General features: G+C 32.8%; 1 protein-coding gene and 1 non-coding gene across 10 annotated transcripts in view; one reads left to right on the top strand and one right to left on the bottom strand.

Moving 5' to 3' along the window:
• The window catches only part of CPNE8 (copine 8), a 194,523-nt gene that overhangs the window by 123,358 nt on the left and 55,685 nt on the right, over positions 1-15,480 (top strand). For all 9 annotated transcript variants that reach the window (XR_010383209.1, XM_064491748.1, XM_064491752.1 and 6 more), the window contains 5 exons: positions 868-943; positions 4,914-4,967; positions 5,984-6,045; positions 7,546-7,592; positions 14,061-14,242. Coding sequence is in view for 8 of the 9 variants with exons in the window: in XM_064491748.1 (XP_064347818.1) it covers positions 868-943; positions 4,914-4,967; positions 5,984-6,045; positions 7,546-7,592; positions 14,061-14,242 (421 nt within the window). In the remaining variant the exon portion in view is untranslated. The remainder of the gene's footprint in view (positions 1-867; positions 944-4,913; positions 4,968-5,983; positions 6,046-7,545; positions 7,593-14,060; positions 14,243-15,480) is intronic.
• On the bottom strand, positions 1,066-1,138 carry TRNAS-AGA (transfer RNA serine (anticodon AGA)). The gene has a single exon. It is a non-coding gene; the product is annotated as a tRNA-Ser (tRNA).

Genomic DNA, 15,480 nt, shown 5'->3' with positions numbered 1-15,480 from the left:
ATTCTGTATGACTGTTATAGTACTTCAGCTCTTACAAGCTTTATCTTCCTCCCCTGATGTATCACATTTCACCATGGCACCAAATACCAGCATTTCATTTTTATTTCTCAGCAGTGTATGTGTACATCCTAGCGTTGGCCATTGAATTAGTGCAGAGTAGTGGAACACAAGTCCCCTCTAAACTGCTGAATGCATAACATGTGTTTTACAGTTGCATAAGTCAGCCTCAGTAATCAGTGATAAGAATTTCATAATGAAAACTATTTCTCAGTCCTTACCCTTCCCCACCTAAATTGAGAAGTTCTGCCTTCTGAGAAGACAGTGATGATTGCTTTAAGATGAAGAAATTCAGAATAACCATGTTTGGTATTAGCAATGTACTTTTAAATTATTATTATAAGGCTTGGTGACTATCATCCATAGGAATGTGCGGTACCCTTTTAAAAATAGTGTCCTATTACATTCTGGTCATAGGAAAACTTGAAGACTTTGATTTGTGATTATTGATATGGATAATAATAAGTTTTTGAGTGCCTTAAACTTTTATCCTAATTAATAATAATTTGGAAAGCATAGAAGATAAAATACTTTTGAGATATGAGTTATTAAAACTAATACATCTATTTGAAATATTAACATTTGTGGGATAACAATATTATTTGAATACTAACAAAATGTGGTTTTGAGTATACATAATTTTGGATTAAAGAACAATGAAATTATGTGTCATCTTAAATTATGTTATTATGTTCATAATAATATCAGGCATTTTTTTTCATGATTAAACTATACATTTCTGAAAAGTTTTAAAATATAATTAACAAATGTATGAAAGCTAATACTCTCTATTTTTCCCCTTAATTTTAGTCATGATTTCATTGGAGAATTTACAACAAGCTATAGGGAACTTTCTAGAGGGCAGTCACAATTCAACGTGTATGAGGTAAGAGGAATTTTATTATTTTCCTCTGAAATAAGTAAATTTATGTTTTTAATTTTTATTTGTTTATTGTTTTTGTTTGTTTCTTTTGGGGGAAGGTAATTAGGTTTATTTATTTATTTTAATGGAGGAACTGGGGATTGAACCCAGGACCTTGTGCATTCTAGGCACACACTCTACCCCTGAGCTATACCCTCCCCAATTTATGCTTTTAAAGTATAGATTTTTGCAAAGGATAATTGCCAAAAGTTAACTAAGTGCTAGTATATGTTAGAATCTTAAATTTATTGAGCAGATTGTTTTCTGAGATTAAATGATAGTATTTCTCTTCAAGTCACATGGTCTTTTGAATCTATTTTGAGTGATTTAAAAATTCTTGCTTATGAAATATTTTCTTACTTTAAAAATATTCAATGTGGATGCAAGTTTATTTTTTCTTGAGCTTCAGCGTTTATGTTTTGCCTCCCTACCAACCTCCTGCTCATTCCCTTTTTAATAAAAAGAGAAAAATATGCATTTTAGTTGTGTCAGCATGATGTTACATAACAAGCTGTTTTTTGCTTGGTGTGTTGGAGCATCTTAACTGTTGTTTAGATGAAGACTGAAGGGAATGAGAAAGTATAATTCAGTCACTAGAGAAATCCAAGTTACTAAAGCAAACACAGTAGTTATTTCTGCCTTAAAACTACCTTTGCCAGTTAACTACCAGGGATGTGTTAAGCATATGGTATGTTTTAGCACTGTTAATGCTTGAGCTATATCATCTGTACATTCTCTGTCATTTTTAAATTTGATGTACATTGATAGTCAAGGAGGATATCTCAGCATTTAGTCAATAATGACACTAACACTAAAATTGACCTCTTTTAAGAGTGGACGAATCTCCTTCTGTCAGTCACCTTCTTACTAGGCTAAAGCAGCTGTATTCTGTGCATTCATTTATTAACTTATAAATAAAATATTTATTCCATACATTGTATTAGTCTCTGGGGATATAGAGCTGAATGAAAAATTCACTGTCTAATGGGAGAGACAAACACATGAAATATATTTAAAGTATCTTGATAGGTGCTATATATAATAGTATACTTAGCAGACTACGAAATATTATTGGGAGGGTAGGGGCCAGCAAACTCATCCCAAGAAAGCTTCCCAGGGAAAGACAAAGTTAAGCATAATGGATCACTTTTTCTATCTGAGTCTTTCGAGGACAGAATATTAAAGCTCAGAACAGACAATGAAAGGAAGACAGGTTGCACTTATATAGATGCCTGTTTTCTCTCCACACTCTCAAGGCTGAGGAGGAATGAGACATGCATACTAGTCCTCCTTGTGCTTAGAACTAATTCACTGCCAAGTCACCACATAATCCTCCAGAGATCAATTATTTTGAGTTTCCTTAGCTCTTACAGTGTCTTCTCTATGGAGCTCTCTTATCCAACAATGCTTGCTTAATGAGATAATCAGTATTCCATTTGATGAGATGACAAAGAAACTTAGTAACAATTATTCCTTATTAAATACTCAGCCTGGATATTTGTGCCATAACTTCAAATATAAATGTGTTCTTATTATTCATATTCTCAATACAAGAGATCAGTCTGAAGAAAATCTGGGAGACCATTATGTATTATGTATAAGTAGTTTTAGAATTTCTGTGGACAGCAAGCTTTTGGTCCAATTCATTGGAAACGTCATTTTCCGCACACATGTAAGGGGTTCAGTTTTGTTGAGGCAGCCTTGGAAATTTTCAGCCATTATTCCTTCACATATTCTTTCTGCCCTTTTCTCTCTCCCATTTATTTTTGGTACTCTCAGTATTTATATGTTGTAATGCGGGATTATATACCACAGGTCTCTTAGGCTCTGTTCATTTTTTTTTCTTTATTTTTCTTTTTTGTTTCTTAAACTAGAAAATCTCAGTTGACCAATCTTCAAGATCACTGATTATTTCTTCTGCCAGCCCAAATGTTCTATTAAACCCCTCTAGCAAATTTTTCATTTGTTACTGTTCTTTTTAAGTTGGTAATTTCTATTTGGTTCTTTTTTTTTTTAATTTTGATCTGCTTATTGATTTTTCTATTTGGTAAGACATTGTTTCATACCTTATTTCTTTATACCTAGCCTCCTTAGTTCTTTAAACATAATTATAATAGATGATTTAAAGAATTTATTAAATAAATCCCATATCTACAAGTTCCCAAAGACAGTTACTATTGATTGCTTTTTTTCCCCCTATGTATTGGCCATGCTTTTGTCTTTTTATGCATGCTTTGTATTTTTGGTGGTTGTTGAATGCTGGAAATTTTTTAAAGTATAGTAACATGGGATAACAGATCCCCTGCTTTCCCGGGGTTTGTTGTTGCTGTGAGTGGGTAGTGACTTTCTTGGAGTAATTCTGGAAAGTCTGTTTTCTTTGCTGTGTGGGTCTGTGCTTGGTTAACTAGTGGTCAACACAAGATTTGATAAGAGATTTATGTACATTGGTACGCTTCTTATATGCTCCAGGTGTAAAATTCTACCCTGGCTTTTCCTTGCTGTTTAAATAAAGACTCAAAGTCAGCCACAGATGAAAGATATGAGGGCTTCCTCAAGGTCTTTCCTGGCCATGCACACAGTCCTGCACTTGGCCTTCTGGCTCTCCAGCAATATGCCTGATCTTTTCAAAGCCTCCTCCTGCTTTACAGACGGGTTTGGCAGGTAAAGCTCTTCTCCTGGCAATTCTGGGCTGATAGGACTTCCTCCAGAATTTTAGTTGTGCTGATTTGGGGCTAGTTTTGAGGCTGTTACTAGGTCTACAGTGGGGTCTGCAGTAGGTGGGCTTGTTACCAGAGGCTCAGGTGAGTGTGGATTACGTGGGTGGATGAGACTGGCTTCAGTAGAGTGGTCCTGGGCCAAGTTTCCTTTTCAGAGTGCACAACTGGGTCCTCAGTCAGTCAGCATATTACTAGGTTTGTGGTCGGGTGTGGCTCCCACTAGGTCCCTGTCTAATGGAAATTACTGCCATTATTAAGCAGTAAGTGGAGCCCTTAAGTATTCCCATATTTGGGTGATTTGCTCTGTTAGTGTATTTAATCTAATAAAAACTTATGTCTCTTGGGTATATTTTATTTATTAGAAAAACTCTAGTTTTTATACAAAGCAATCACTATTATTTGGGACCTTGACTATTAAAAGTCTCTCTCACATCAAGAAGATGCATATGATAGGGTAGTCAATGCATAAAGTGATTGAGAAGAATGTTACTGAAAAGAGACTTTTTTTTAAAGAAGATTATCACTAGTAACTTCTTTTTTTTTTTCTAATTGAAGTATAATCAGTTTATAATGTATCCATTTCTGATGTACAGTACAATGCTTGTCATACATATACATACAATATATTTTTATATTTTTTCATTATAAGTTACTATAAGATATTAAATACAGTTCTCTGTGCTATACAGTATAAATTTACTATTTACCTATTTTATTTATAGTACCTGCAAATCTTGAACTCCCAATTTACCCCTTCCTACCCTCTTTGCCCCCTGGTAACCATAAGTTTGCTTTCAATGTCTGAGAGTCTGTTTCTGTTCTGTAAATAAGTTCATTTGTCTATTTTTTTTTTAGATTCCATATATGAGTGATATCATATGGTATTTTTCTTTCTCTTTCTGGCTTTACATAAAATGACAATCTCCAGGTCCATCCATTTTGCAGCAAATGGCATTATTTTACTATTTTTATGGCTGAGTGGTATTCCATTATATAAATATGCCACAGTTTATTTATCCAGTCATCTGTCGATGGACATTCAGGTTGTTTCCAGTTTTTGCAGAGAAGTTTTGGCTGGTTGACTACTTAGGAGTCATATTAAAGATATTTGTAAGTGAATGAATACATAAGAATTGAAGGCACCAGGTTGGACTACACATTTTTTAAATATTTGAGTATAAAACCTGATACTATAATTGTTTTATCTGCTTTTTAAGGTGATAAATCCCAAAAAGAAAGGGAAAAAGAAGAAGTACATTAATTCAGGAACAGTAAGTCAAATTTTATGTTATTCATTAAAGATTCAAATAAGTGAATAAAAATATATATTTTCTATCAATTAGAAGCAACTAAAAACTGAACTGTTTCACTTAGGATTTTTAATATGAAGGTATATATTTAAAAAAAAAATAACTTGCTGTGGGAATGGTTGAAATGGAGAATATCTTATAGGAGGTGGCGACCTAGCAGCCTACATACTGTCCTAGGGGTTGAATGGCCTTTGAGGGAAGATGAAGTTGTTACGAATTCTTCATTCAGTGAACAACCTAGAGAGAATCAAGCAGACCTGAAAAAGTTTAAGTTGTATTAAGAAATACTACATTCTTTATACATGTAACTAAGACTTGTTTTATGAGATGTGAAAGTATTTGTTTACAGTGCTTTAAAATTTACAAGTCTGTGGAAATGTTGGACTAAATCAGTACAGGAAAGTGCAAAGATGAAAGTTTATTTTAAAATTGTTAAAAATCGAAACCATCCCATTTCGATAAAAAATATACTGAGAATTTTAATCCTAAAATGTACGTCTCCTTGGTAGAAGCAAATACAAGTTCCGCCCAAGTTTTCCTTTAAAGGTTTTTACAAAGCAAGACATTACAATACTGGATGGCCTCATTACAATACCAGGACAAAACCACACATTTCTTTCTATGCAGTTTAGCTCACTGATTTTGATTTTTTAGTTGTAACCGTTTTCCAACTTTCTTTCAATTTCCTTTGTATCTAAAATTGGAAGTAACATAATGCCCTTGTAGATAATTTTTATGTTGTTCTTCAAAGGAAGTAAACTGGTCATGTAAGTCACTTTATTTTTTGATCCCTTTTCTTCTGATAATTTTAAATGTAAGAACAATGAGTCCTAGGAAATTTTAATAAGGAGGAATATTTTAATTGATTTTCAAAATGCTAGGCAATATGCTTTTTCTTCTGTTAGAAAAAAGTCTGTTTGGGATTGCCATTAGCACTAGCAGGTAATTCTGCCTTGTTATTCTTTTCTTTCTTTCAGGTCACCTTACTTTCTTTCTTAGTAGAAACAGAAGTTTCATTCCTTGACTATATTAAGGGAGGGTAAGTCATTCTCTGAAATTGTTTCATTACCTAAGTAATGGTTGAGAGGCAAGTTTGAATGTGTTTAGGCTTAAAATGACAAAGCAATGTGCTGATGGTGACTGTTCTTTTCAATCCCTCAGAGGGGTTTATTATCTCAAAATATTCTCCCAAATGTTTCACTGATTTCTTTTTCTAAAAGTTTTATGTGTTAAATGTGTTATGCTCCAAATTAGCCTATATTCTTAGCCTATAAACCTAATTTCTGCTCTAAGGAAGAAAATTACCATATAGCTATAAAGAGAATCTTTATTAGTTTTTATTAATGTAAAGCACAAAAGGTTGTTTATTCTTTAGGGGGAAAAAAGTGAACGTGTTTCAACACCTGGATAATATTAAGGATTTTTCAGGCTGAATTTTTAGAGAAAGAAGGAAATATTACTATAGTTTATAGTAAGAGAACTACAAGGAACCCAGTACTATAGTACCCATCACCACCATCACCATTATCATCATCACCACCATCATCATTATCACCACCACCACCATTTAAACAACAGCTCAAACTTTGAAGTGTTAAGTCAGTTGTACAGTGGGTCAAAAGTAATTTGTTATTAAAAATAGTCTAAAGTACATATGTTTTCAAATGATTTACTTTTTCAGTTAAAATTATTTTGTAAATTAGTCATGATAGCAGGTTATCCCAGTAATCACATCCTTGTCACTTATTTGTTTTTAATGCCTTCTTTGGTGAGAAAGAAGTGGAATTACATACAGAAAGAGTCAAAGGTGTATCCAAAAGAGTGAATTTTTAATGTGAATGCCACTTCTTTGGTTTCTATCAGGAAGAAAAGAAAAACAAATGCTAACCCAGTAAAACAATTTGAGGCAACTACCATGTGCTGAAAATTTTAAGTTTCTATAACCAATTTCATCTATATAAATATTTATCTATGTCTATAAATACACACATATACACAGTAATGCTCTGAGCACTAAGGGATAGATCAGTATCTAAAATACTTCTAAAATAGTTCTGAAGAAAGCAAAAGAAAATCCCGTGTTTTCAGGATTGTTGGAAAGAATTAGTTTAAAGAATGATATTATTAGACATGATTTTAGCTATGCCTTACTTTTGAGGGCATAAAAATTTCACATTGACTACAGAATAGTTCTGAAAGCAAATGAATACTAAATGTTCTCATTGGACACTGGCAAATAATTATTTGCAGTTTGATTTCTTTATTATGAGCCCCTCACTTAGCTATTTTGCTCTCAACTAGGAGCTGTTTTTATACCTGACACTTTATTTTGTATTTTACAGTGATATGATTGTAAATGTATTTTGCCAAGTTCTTAGCTTATAAAAATGCCTATTGATTTTACAGTGTGTGCTATAACATAGTTGCTAGTAATAACATTAAAAAGTTTACTGATGTAAAAAATAGAACACAAATGGAAATCAAACTCCTTTTTATGACATTATTCAATTATTAATGATTCTTATTTACTTAATTTTAGAACGCAAATCAATTTCACAGTGGCTATTGATTTTACAGCATCAAATGGTGAGTATTATGACTATCCCATAATAAAAATTATCAGCAGTTACATGAGAAAGTAAATATTTATTTTCGTGAGTTTAGGTATTTTTTTCTATATATACATTACATACATACTTTAGAAGTGTTTCATATAAAATTTACATAATTTTTTTTAATACTATGAAATAGTTCAGATACACAAGAGACTATAAGAAATACAACATTAAGTGCATAAATAGTGCCATTCAAATTTATTCAATATTGAAATATTAACACTTTTGTTTTATATATTTTAAAAAAGAAAATTTTAGATATATTAAGTTCATGGTCTACCTGCCCTATTGCTTCTACCTTCCCTTCTCCATACAGAACTATAATTCTGAAGTGTATGTAATTATAATCCTCATTTTATAGTACTTCTCTGTGTATTAATTTATATAAATGTATTTCAAGTACATGTACCTTTTGCAACTTGCTTTACTTTTATTTGTTTATTTTTAAGAATGACTCATGTTAACAAATTATTTAATTAACTCAGAGGGACTATCATATAACACCCCATGAATGGATATTCATAATTTGTATATCAAACATTTTAAGAAAAGACAGACAGTGGACTTTTAATTTTATTTTGAAGTGATTTGGTTTCAAACAGAACAATTATCAGTTATCAGTGAAATCACTTATTTATTATGTATCATAAGAACATGAATCTCATTATTTAATTTTATCATAAGTTTATATTTGTATCTAGGTTTTTTCAAATTGTTTATTGTGCTATGACTCTCAAATTATATTCCTTTCACTTCACATTTCTTTCTCATTCACTCATGTTTCACAAAATAATAGAATTTTTAGGTAAGAAGTCACCATAGAGATCACTTACCCCAACCATCATCCTCATACAAATAAGAAAACTCAGATCCAGAAAATTGTTTTACTAACTGATACATTTTGACTTGTTAGTACTAGAGTTAGAAATAGAGATGAGGAGACCAAACTACTTCAGCTTACCTTTGATTACACAATAAGTTTATTCTCCAACATTGTGGCTTCAAGTTGATGATTTTTACACATGTATTTTATTCATTAAAATATGAAACATAGACACCTAAAATCCAACTGCATTAAAATACTAGCTTGTATTTACTGATGAGCATTGACATAACTAGAAGAGCTAGAATCTATTCAATAGAAAGACACAAACTACTGAGAAGAAAATGACTTAAGAAAATAGACAATCTGAATAGGCCTGTAATAACAAATTGAATTAGTAATTTAAAAACTATCCACAAACTTTATGTGTACCCAGACCCAGATAGCTTCACCGGTGAATTCTACTTAAAGAGGGATTAATACCAAGTCTTACAGAATCTTCCAAAAAAAAATAGAAGTGGAAGGAATACTTCCCAACTCATTCTGAGAGGTATTACCCTGATCCAAAACCAGACAAAGACATCATAAGAAAAACTGAAAATCAATATACTTTCTTGGTATAACAATTCTTAACAAAATACTAGCAAACTGAATCCAGCAACATATAAAGAGAAATATACTCTGACCAATTAAAGTTTATCCCAGGAATGCAAGGTTGGCTTAATATTCAAAAATCAAGTAATGTAATACACCAATATCAATAGAAGAAAATGTAAAAACCACATGGCCATATCAACTGATATAGAAAAAAAATTGATAAAGTCCAACATACTTTTATAATAAAAACACTTAAACTAGGAATAGAAATTGACTTACTAACCTTATGAAGAGAAAATATGAAAAACCTATAGCCAACATCATACTTAAGGATGAAAAGCTGGATGTGTTCCCTTTAAGGTGAGAACTAGAACAAGGATGTCTGTTCTTGCCACTTCTAGTTTACATTGTACTGGAGGCCAAGGCAATTAGGCAAGAAAAAAATGAATAAAAGACATTTAGATTGGAAAGGAAGTGGTAAAGCTATTTTTATTTACAGATGGCATACTCTTTTATGTAGAAAATCCTAAGGAATCCACTAAAAATCTATTAGAACTAATAAATGAGTTCAGCAAGATTGAAGGATGGAAGATAAAAATATAAAAACCAATTCTTTTTCTATACATTTCCAATGAACAATCTGGAAATGAAATTAGGAAAACAATTCCACACAATAGTATCAAAAGGAATATAGTACTTAGGAATAAATTTTAAAAAGTGAATGCAAAACTTATACCCTAAATTATATTCTGAAAAAAATTTTGAAAGAAATTAAAGATTTAAATAAGTGGGAAACATGTTGAGAAAATTCAACATTGTTAAGATGGCAATATTTTCCAAAGAGAATGACATACTCACTTTAATCTCTATCAAATCTGAAAAGCCTTTTTTTGAAGAAATGAATACCTGACCCAAAAATTTGTCTGGAATTTTAAAGGACACAGAAGAACCAAAGCAGATTTGAAAAAATGAACAAAGTAGGAAGATTCATACTCCTCATTTTCTGAACTTACTACAAAGCAACAGTAATCTAGACAGTGTGGGGCTGACATAGATAGATCAATGAAACAGAAGTGAGATTACAGAAATAAACCCATACATCTAAGGTTAACTGATTTTGAGAAGAGTAACAAGACAATTCAGGAGAGTCTATTCAAAAATGGTACTGGGACAACTGGATAGCCACATGCAAAAAAATGAGGTTAGATCCTTAGCTAACATCATATACAAAATTAATATAAAATACATCAAAAATTAAATGTAGAGGTTAAAATTATAGAAATATTAGAAGAAAACATAGGGATATGCCTTCATGACCATGGATTTGACTGTTGATTCTTAGATATGACACTAAACTAACACAAGCAACAAGAGCAAATAATAAGTAAATTGAACCACATCAAAATTCAATTTTTTTAGGCTACACAGAACACAGTTAACAAAGTGGAAAGACAAACCCCAGAATGGGGATAAAGTATTAGCAAACCAAATATCTCATAGGGGGCTTATATCTAAAATGTATAAAGAAATCTTATAATTCAAAAAATAAAAATAATCCAATTAAAATGATACTCCATTTATTCAAAAAAGATATACAAATGACCAATAAGCACAGGAAAAGGTACTTGACATACTTATATATCAGGAAACACAAATCCAAACCATAGTAAGATACTATTTCACCTACTAGGATGACTATAATCCAAAAGTCAGGTCACAAGTGTTGCCAAGCATATGGAGAAATTGGAACCCCCATATACTGCTGCTGAGAATGTAAAATGGTGCATCCACTTTGGAAAACTCTTTGGCAGTCCTTAAAGTTGTTATAAACATAGTTACCATATGCCCAGCAATTCTGCTAGATACATATGCAAAAGAGATAAAAACATATGTCCACACAAAAATTTGTACATGAATGTTTATAGCAGCATAATAGCCAAATTTGGAAACACCCAAAATGTCCATCAACTGATAAGTGGATTTTTAAATGTGGTATATTCATACAATGGAGTACTATACAGCAGTAAACAGGAATGAAATATGAAGTTCAACATGTTACAACACAGATGAACCTTGAAATCACTGTGCTAAGTGAATGATAGTCACAGCACGTCACATATTATGTGATTCTATGTACATGAAATGTCCAAAATAGGCAAATTAATAGAAACAAAAAGTAGATTAGCCATTGTTTAGTGCTGGGCTGGATGGAGTAATAGGGAATGATAGTAAATAGGTACACTTTGTGAGGTGATGAAAATCTTCTAAAATTGACTACATTGATCATTGTACATATCTGTAAATATACTTAAAATCATTGAATTGTACATTTTAAATGGGTTAATTGTAAGTTGTATGAGTTATATCTCAATAAAACATATAAAAATGAGCCTAGTCAAGTGTGTTTTTTTTTTTTTAATAAAGGCATAGCATACCTCTAAAACAAAATCAGGTATGTCTGATAGTATTCAGGGTTTAAAATATTACAAAATCCTTAAGCAAAGAATTCTAGCTAAGAGTAAGGCCTATAAAATCTAACAAGATTCATATTCTAGTTTGACCCATTATTACTGTGTGATTCGGGCTAGTTATTTAATCTGAAAAATGGGTGTAATAAAAGTACCTATGTTGTAGGTTTATTAAAAAGAGATTAAGTGAGATATGAAGTAAGTTCATGTTAGATTTCATGCTCTTATAATTATTGTTACTAGCTGACAACCCAATGTTATCAACCTACTACAAGTTCATTTTTCGTATGCATTGCTACTGATACAGATGTGGTACAAACATGGTCCCAGATTCAAAGAATTGCTGAATTTTGTGGTGCAGAACACAAGTGCATAAGAGTAGGAGAGAAAAGACAGTTAATAAGGGCTGGAATAAATAAAGAAGATTGTCTGCATGTGAGACCCAAGCTCGAGGAGGAGAAAGTGAATTTCAGGATAGAATCGCAAACTGAGAGGTAGGGATGGAAAGGAAGATATCAGTGGAATAGTGAAGAGGTTGGGCTGGATGAAGATGCTGGAAAGAGAACATCTCTGAACGGGTAGGATGAGGTCTGTTACGCATGATAGGCTAACATGTTTAGATATGCTGGGATATTAGTGGAATTTTTTTTAACTTTGTAAATTGTGGTTTTCTCAGAGAAATAGAATTAGTTGCATATTGCCACCATTGGGTAACAGATCTTCTTATATTTGAGAGTTGTGTCAAATAACCACTTGGCCAAGTAGTAGTATTGTTTAGCTCTGTCTCCAATGGGCTTTTGACCAAGAAGCCAAATCCTGACTTCAGAAAGAAGTGTCAAAAGAAAATTGCACCAGATAAGTTAAACAGCTAAGGAAAACTTCACTCAGGACTTTTGCAATAGAGATTAAAGCTATTGAGATAGAAAAGAGAAACTGAATTCAGTTCTTCCAAAACAAAAGGTGAAAGGGTTTTTAAGTGCTGTGGTGAACTAGTGGGAAAGGACTGAGGGATGCTGCAGGGGGAGCTGGCCTGTGTGAATTAGGCCGGCTATGTTAACTAATTCCCACTCAGGCTCCTACTGGCCCACAGAGACCAGGTTCTGTCTTTCTTGATGATTACATTTCAAAGGGATAGCTCCCAGGTCCCTGAGACAGACATGGCAGGCAGGATTATAGTAAAATTTGCATCTCAAAGGAGCAGAGAAGGAATTTGCAATTTCTCCTGACTATTGGGCCGATAGTCAGGAGAAACCTTTCTCAAAGTTAGTCCAGCTGAGGGGAACATTAAGGCCCATCTTGGTCAGAAGACACTTATTTTAGAAATTTTGTCATGTGGAAACAGCCCTTGAATGCTGGTAACCCTTTGGAAATACAAATGCATTTACACAATGAATTATTTTTAAACCAAAAATGTTCTGTGTACTATTATATGCATTATAAAACAAAGGGAGATCTTTCCTTCATTTTGTTACTCTTTGGATCTCAAGGCATTATTATTTTTTTCCCCCTATCAAAAAAAACCTATGCCTTGAGGCTTTCCTTCTTCAGGCAATATTTTAATGTAGATTGAGCTTTATGAGCTATTACAAGTCCCATTTAATTTCCATTTTCATTTAAAAAACTAAATGGACTTTCAGGCTGCCTTTGTGCTGATAATTAGGGCAAGTGAATGTGAATCTCAGTGTGTTTAAGTGGTAGCACATACATTAGTTTATCTCTCAAATTCATCTTTATTCAAATACAATATCCCACAACATAGCATATTGAAAATTCAGAACCTTGTGGATGACCCAGATAATAATAGTAGTAGTTAAACTTTATATTTCTATGGTGCTTTATAATTTTTAATCACTTCCTCATACATAATCTTATTTCGTCTTCCCAGTAAACACTGTGGTAGGATTTATTACAGGCTTTTATAGTTGTTGTCCTGGAAATGGCAAGACTTTGAGGCTTTGGGCTCCTAGCTTAATGTCTAGTTAGAAGCTGAATAATTTTTTTCAGATCTAGATATTTAATTAGCATGAATTTCAAAATCATTATGCTCTTACTTTTTTTAAAGTGATTAAATTAGGATATGGCTCAAATAATCAATTTATGTTTGTGAGACAACTTTAAGAAGGCTTCAGAATTATTGAAGCCCATTAAATCAGTTGGGGTCTCTGACTATAGGCATAAAGATTCAAGCTAAAGGCACCCAACTTTTTAAAAATAAAAGATTACAATAAAATAAGATTAACAAAAATACTCTTATGCTTCTTTTGAGGCTGAAACTCAAAAATAGCCTGTGGCATTGACAATGAAAAATCATTTCTGAAAAAATCTGCATATGGTTAGCATATATTTGAGAAACTTTCTACATGTCTGGTCTAATGTAATAAATATCACTATGTCAATCTCTATCCAAAAGAAACTATTTAACATACTATGAATGTAGGCAGAAAAACATAATTTTTAGTATTTCAATCTGAAATAGGTATCAAGAAAATTGTCCAAAAGTTTTATCTTTAGCCTGATCACTTATGTTTGAAATATTTTTTTCTGTCATCAGGCAACCCTGCCCAGCCAACTTCTCTCCACTACATGAATCCTTATCAGCTGAATGCCTATGGTATGGCACTGAAAGCAGTGGGAGAAATCGTTCAAGACTATGACAGTGATAAAATGTTCCCAGCTTTAGGTTTTGGTGCAAAACTGCCTCCAGATGGAAGGATATCTCATGAGTTTGCTTTGGTAAGAATACATGGCAAGGATTGATACTTTGGGGGAAAAAAAAAGTTGGATCTTTTTATTAGTTCACTGCTTATGTTGTGATCACTCATGTAGCAAGTTCTTGGGACTATACATTCAGCTCAGTTTTGGTAAATGATTGGTTTAGGAGTGTGTGATTAATGGGAAAAAAAAGACAGTTAAACAGATTAGTAGTAAATATACCTGAAGTGCCTCTGATTTATAAATAGGGGCTCTATTCTGGTTATCTGTTTCTGCATACCAAACCTCCCTAAAACTTAGAGACATAAACCAATATATTCCACTGTATTCATGATTTGTGGGTCAAGAACTGGGCAGAATACAATGGTGGATGGTACGTTTCTTTAAGATGTATGGCGCCTCACCTTGGATGGCTTGATTAGCTGGAGATAGCTGGAGTTCTTCTACTGGAGCCATATATCTGGATTTCATTCTGGCTGTTGGTTAGACTCTTAAGTTCCTCTCCATGTCATATCTCCTGGAGCTAATATGTCTATTAAGGTGGCTCATTTGCTATATCTGATACCAAAGGATGGCTGAATCCTTAGGGTTGCCCAGCTGAATCCTAGCTGGATTGCCTAGACATCTTCCCTTCTTTCTACATGCAGCCTGTCCACATGGTTACCACGGGTTTCATCATGGTGCAGTGGTCCCAAGGTAGTCAGATTTCTTACACAGCAGCCACCTTCCCCAAAGCAAGTATTCTAAAAGGCTGGCGCAGAAACTACAGGGCTCTTTATGCCATAGCCTTGGAAGTCCCAGAAAGTTTTTTCTCCTACATTCTTTTGGTCAAGCAAGTTACTAAATTTAGCACAGTTTCAAGGTAGGGGAAATAACCTTCACCTCTCAGTGGGAGGGGTATCAAAGAATGCATAGCTCTCCTTAATTTACCATCTTCTAAAATGTCATTTCTTTTCAAATACAAAGGCTGGAATTAGTTTTTTCAAATGTGATGCAATAATTATGACTATAATTAATTATGGTTTCAGTATAACAGAGGAGATATGACTGGAATAAATATTTCTCAATTTAATGTTCAGTTACATAGATCTACTCCATACTATATGATTACAAATAAGCAATGTACTGCATTTTACCTTCAAAATAAACCTCATACAGATAGTGCTTATAGGCCCAATCAACCTTACTTTCACTTGCATTTTCTGATGAAAAATCAGGGTAGAAAAAAATGTTTGGGAAAATTTTAGCTTTTTCTAATA

This window comes from Camelus dromedarius, chromosome 11 (assembly GCF_036321535.1).
Source record: "Camelus dromedarius isolate mCamDro1 chromosome 11, mCamDro1.pat, whole genome shotgun sequence".
Lineage (NCBI taxonomy): Eukaryota > Metazoa > Chordata > Mammalia > Artiodactyla > Camelidae > Camelus > Camelus dromedarius.
This window is presented reverse-complemented; position numbering and strand designations above follow the sequence as displayed.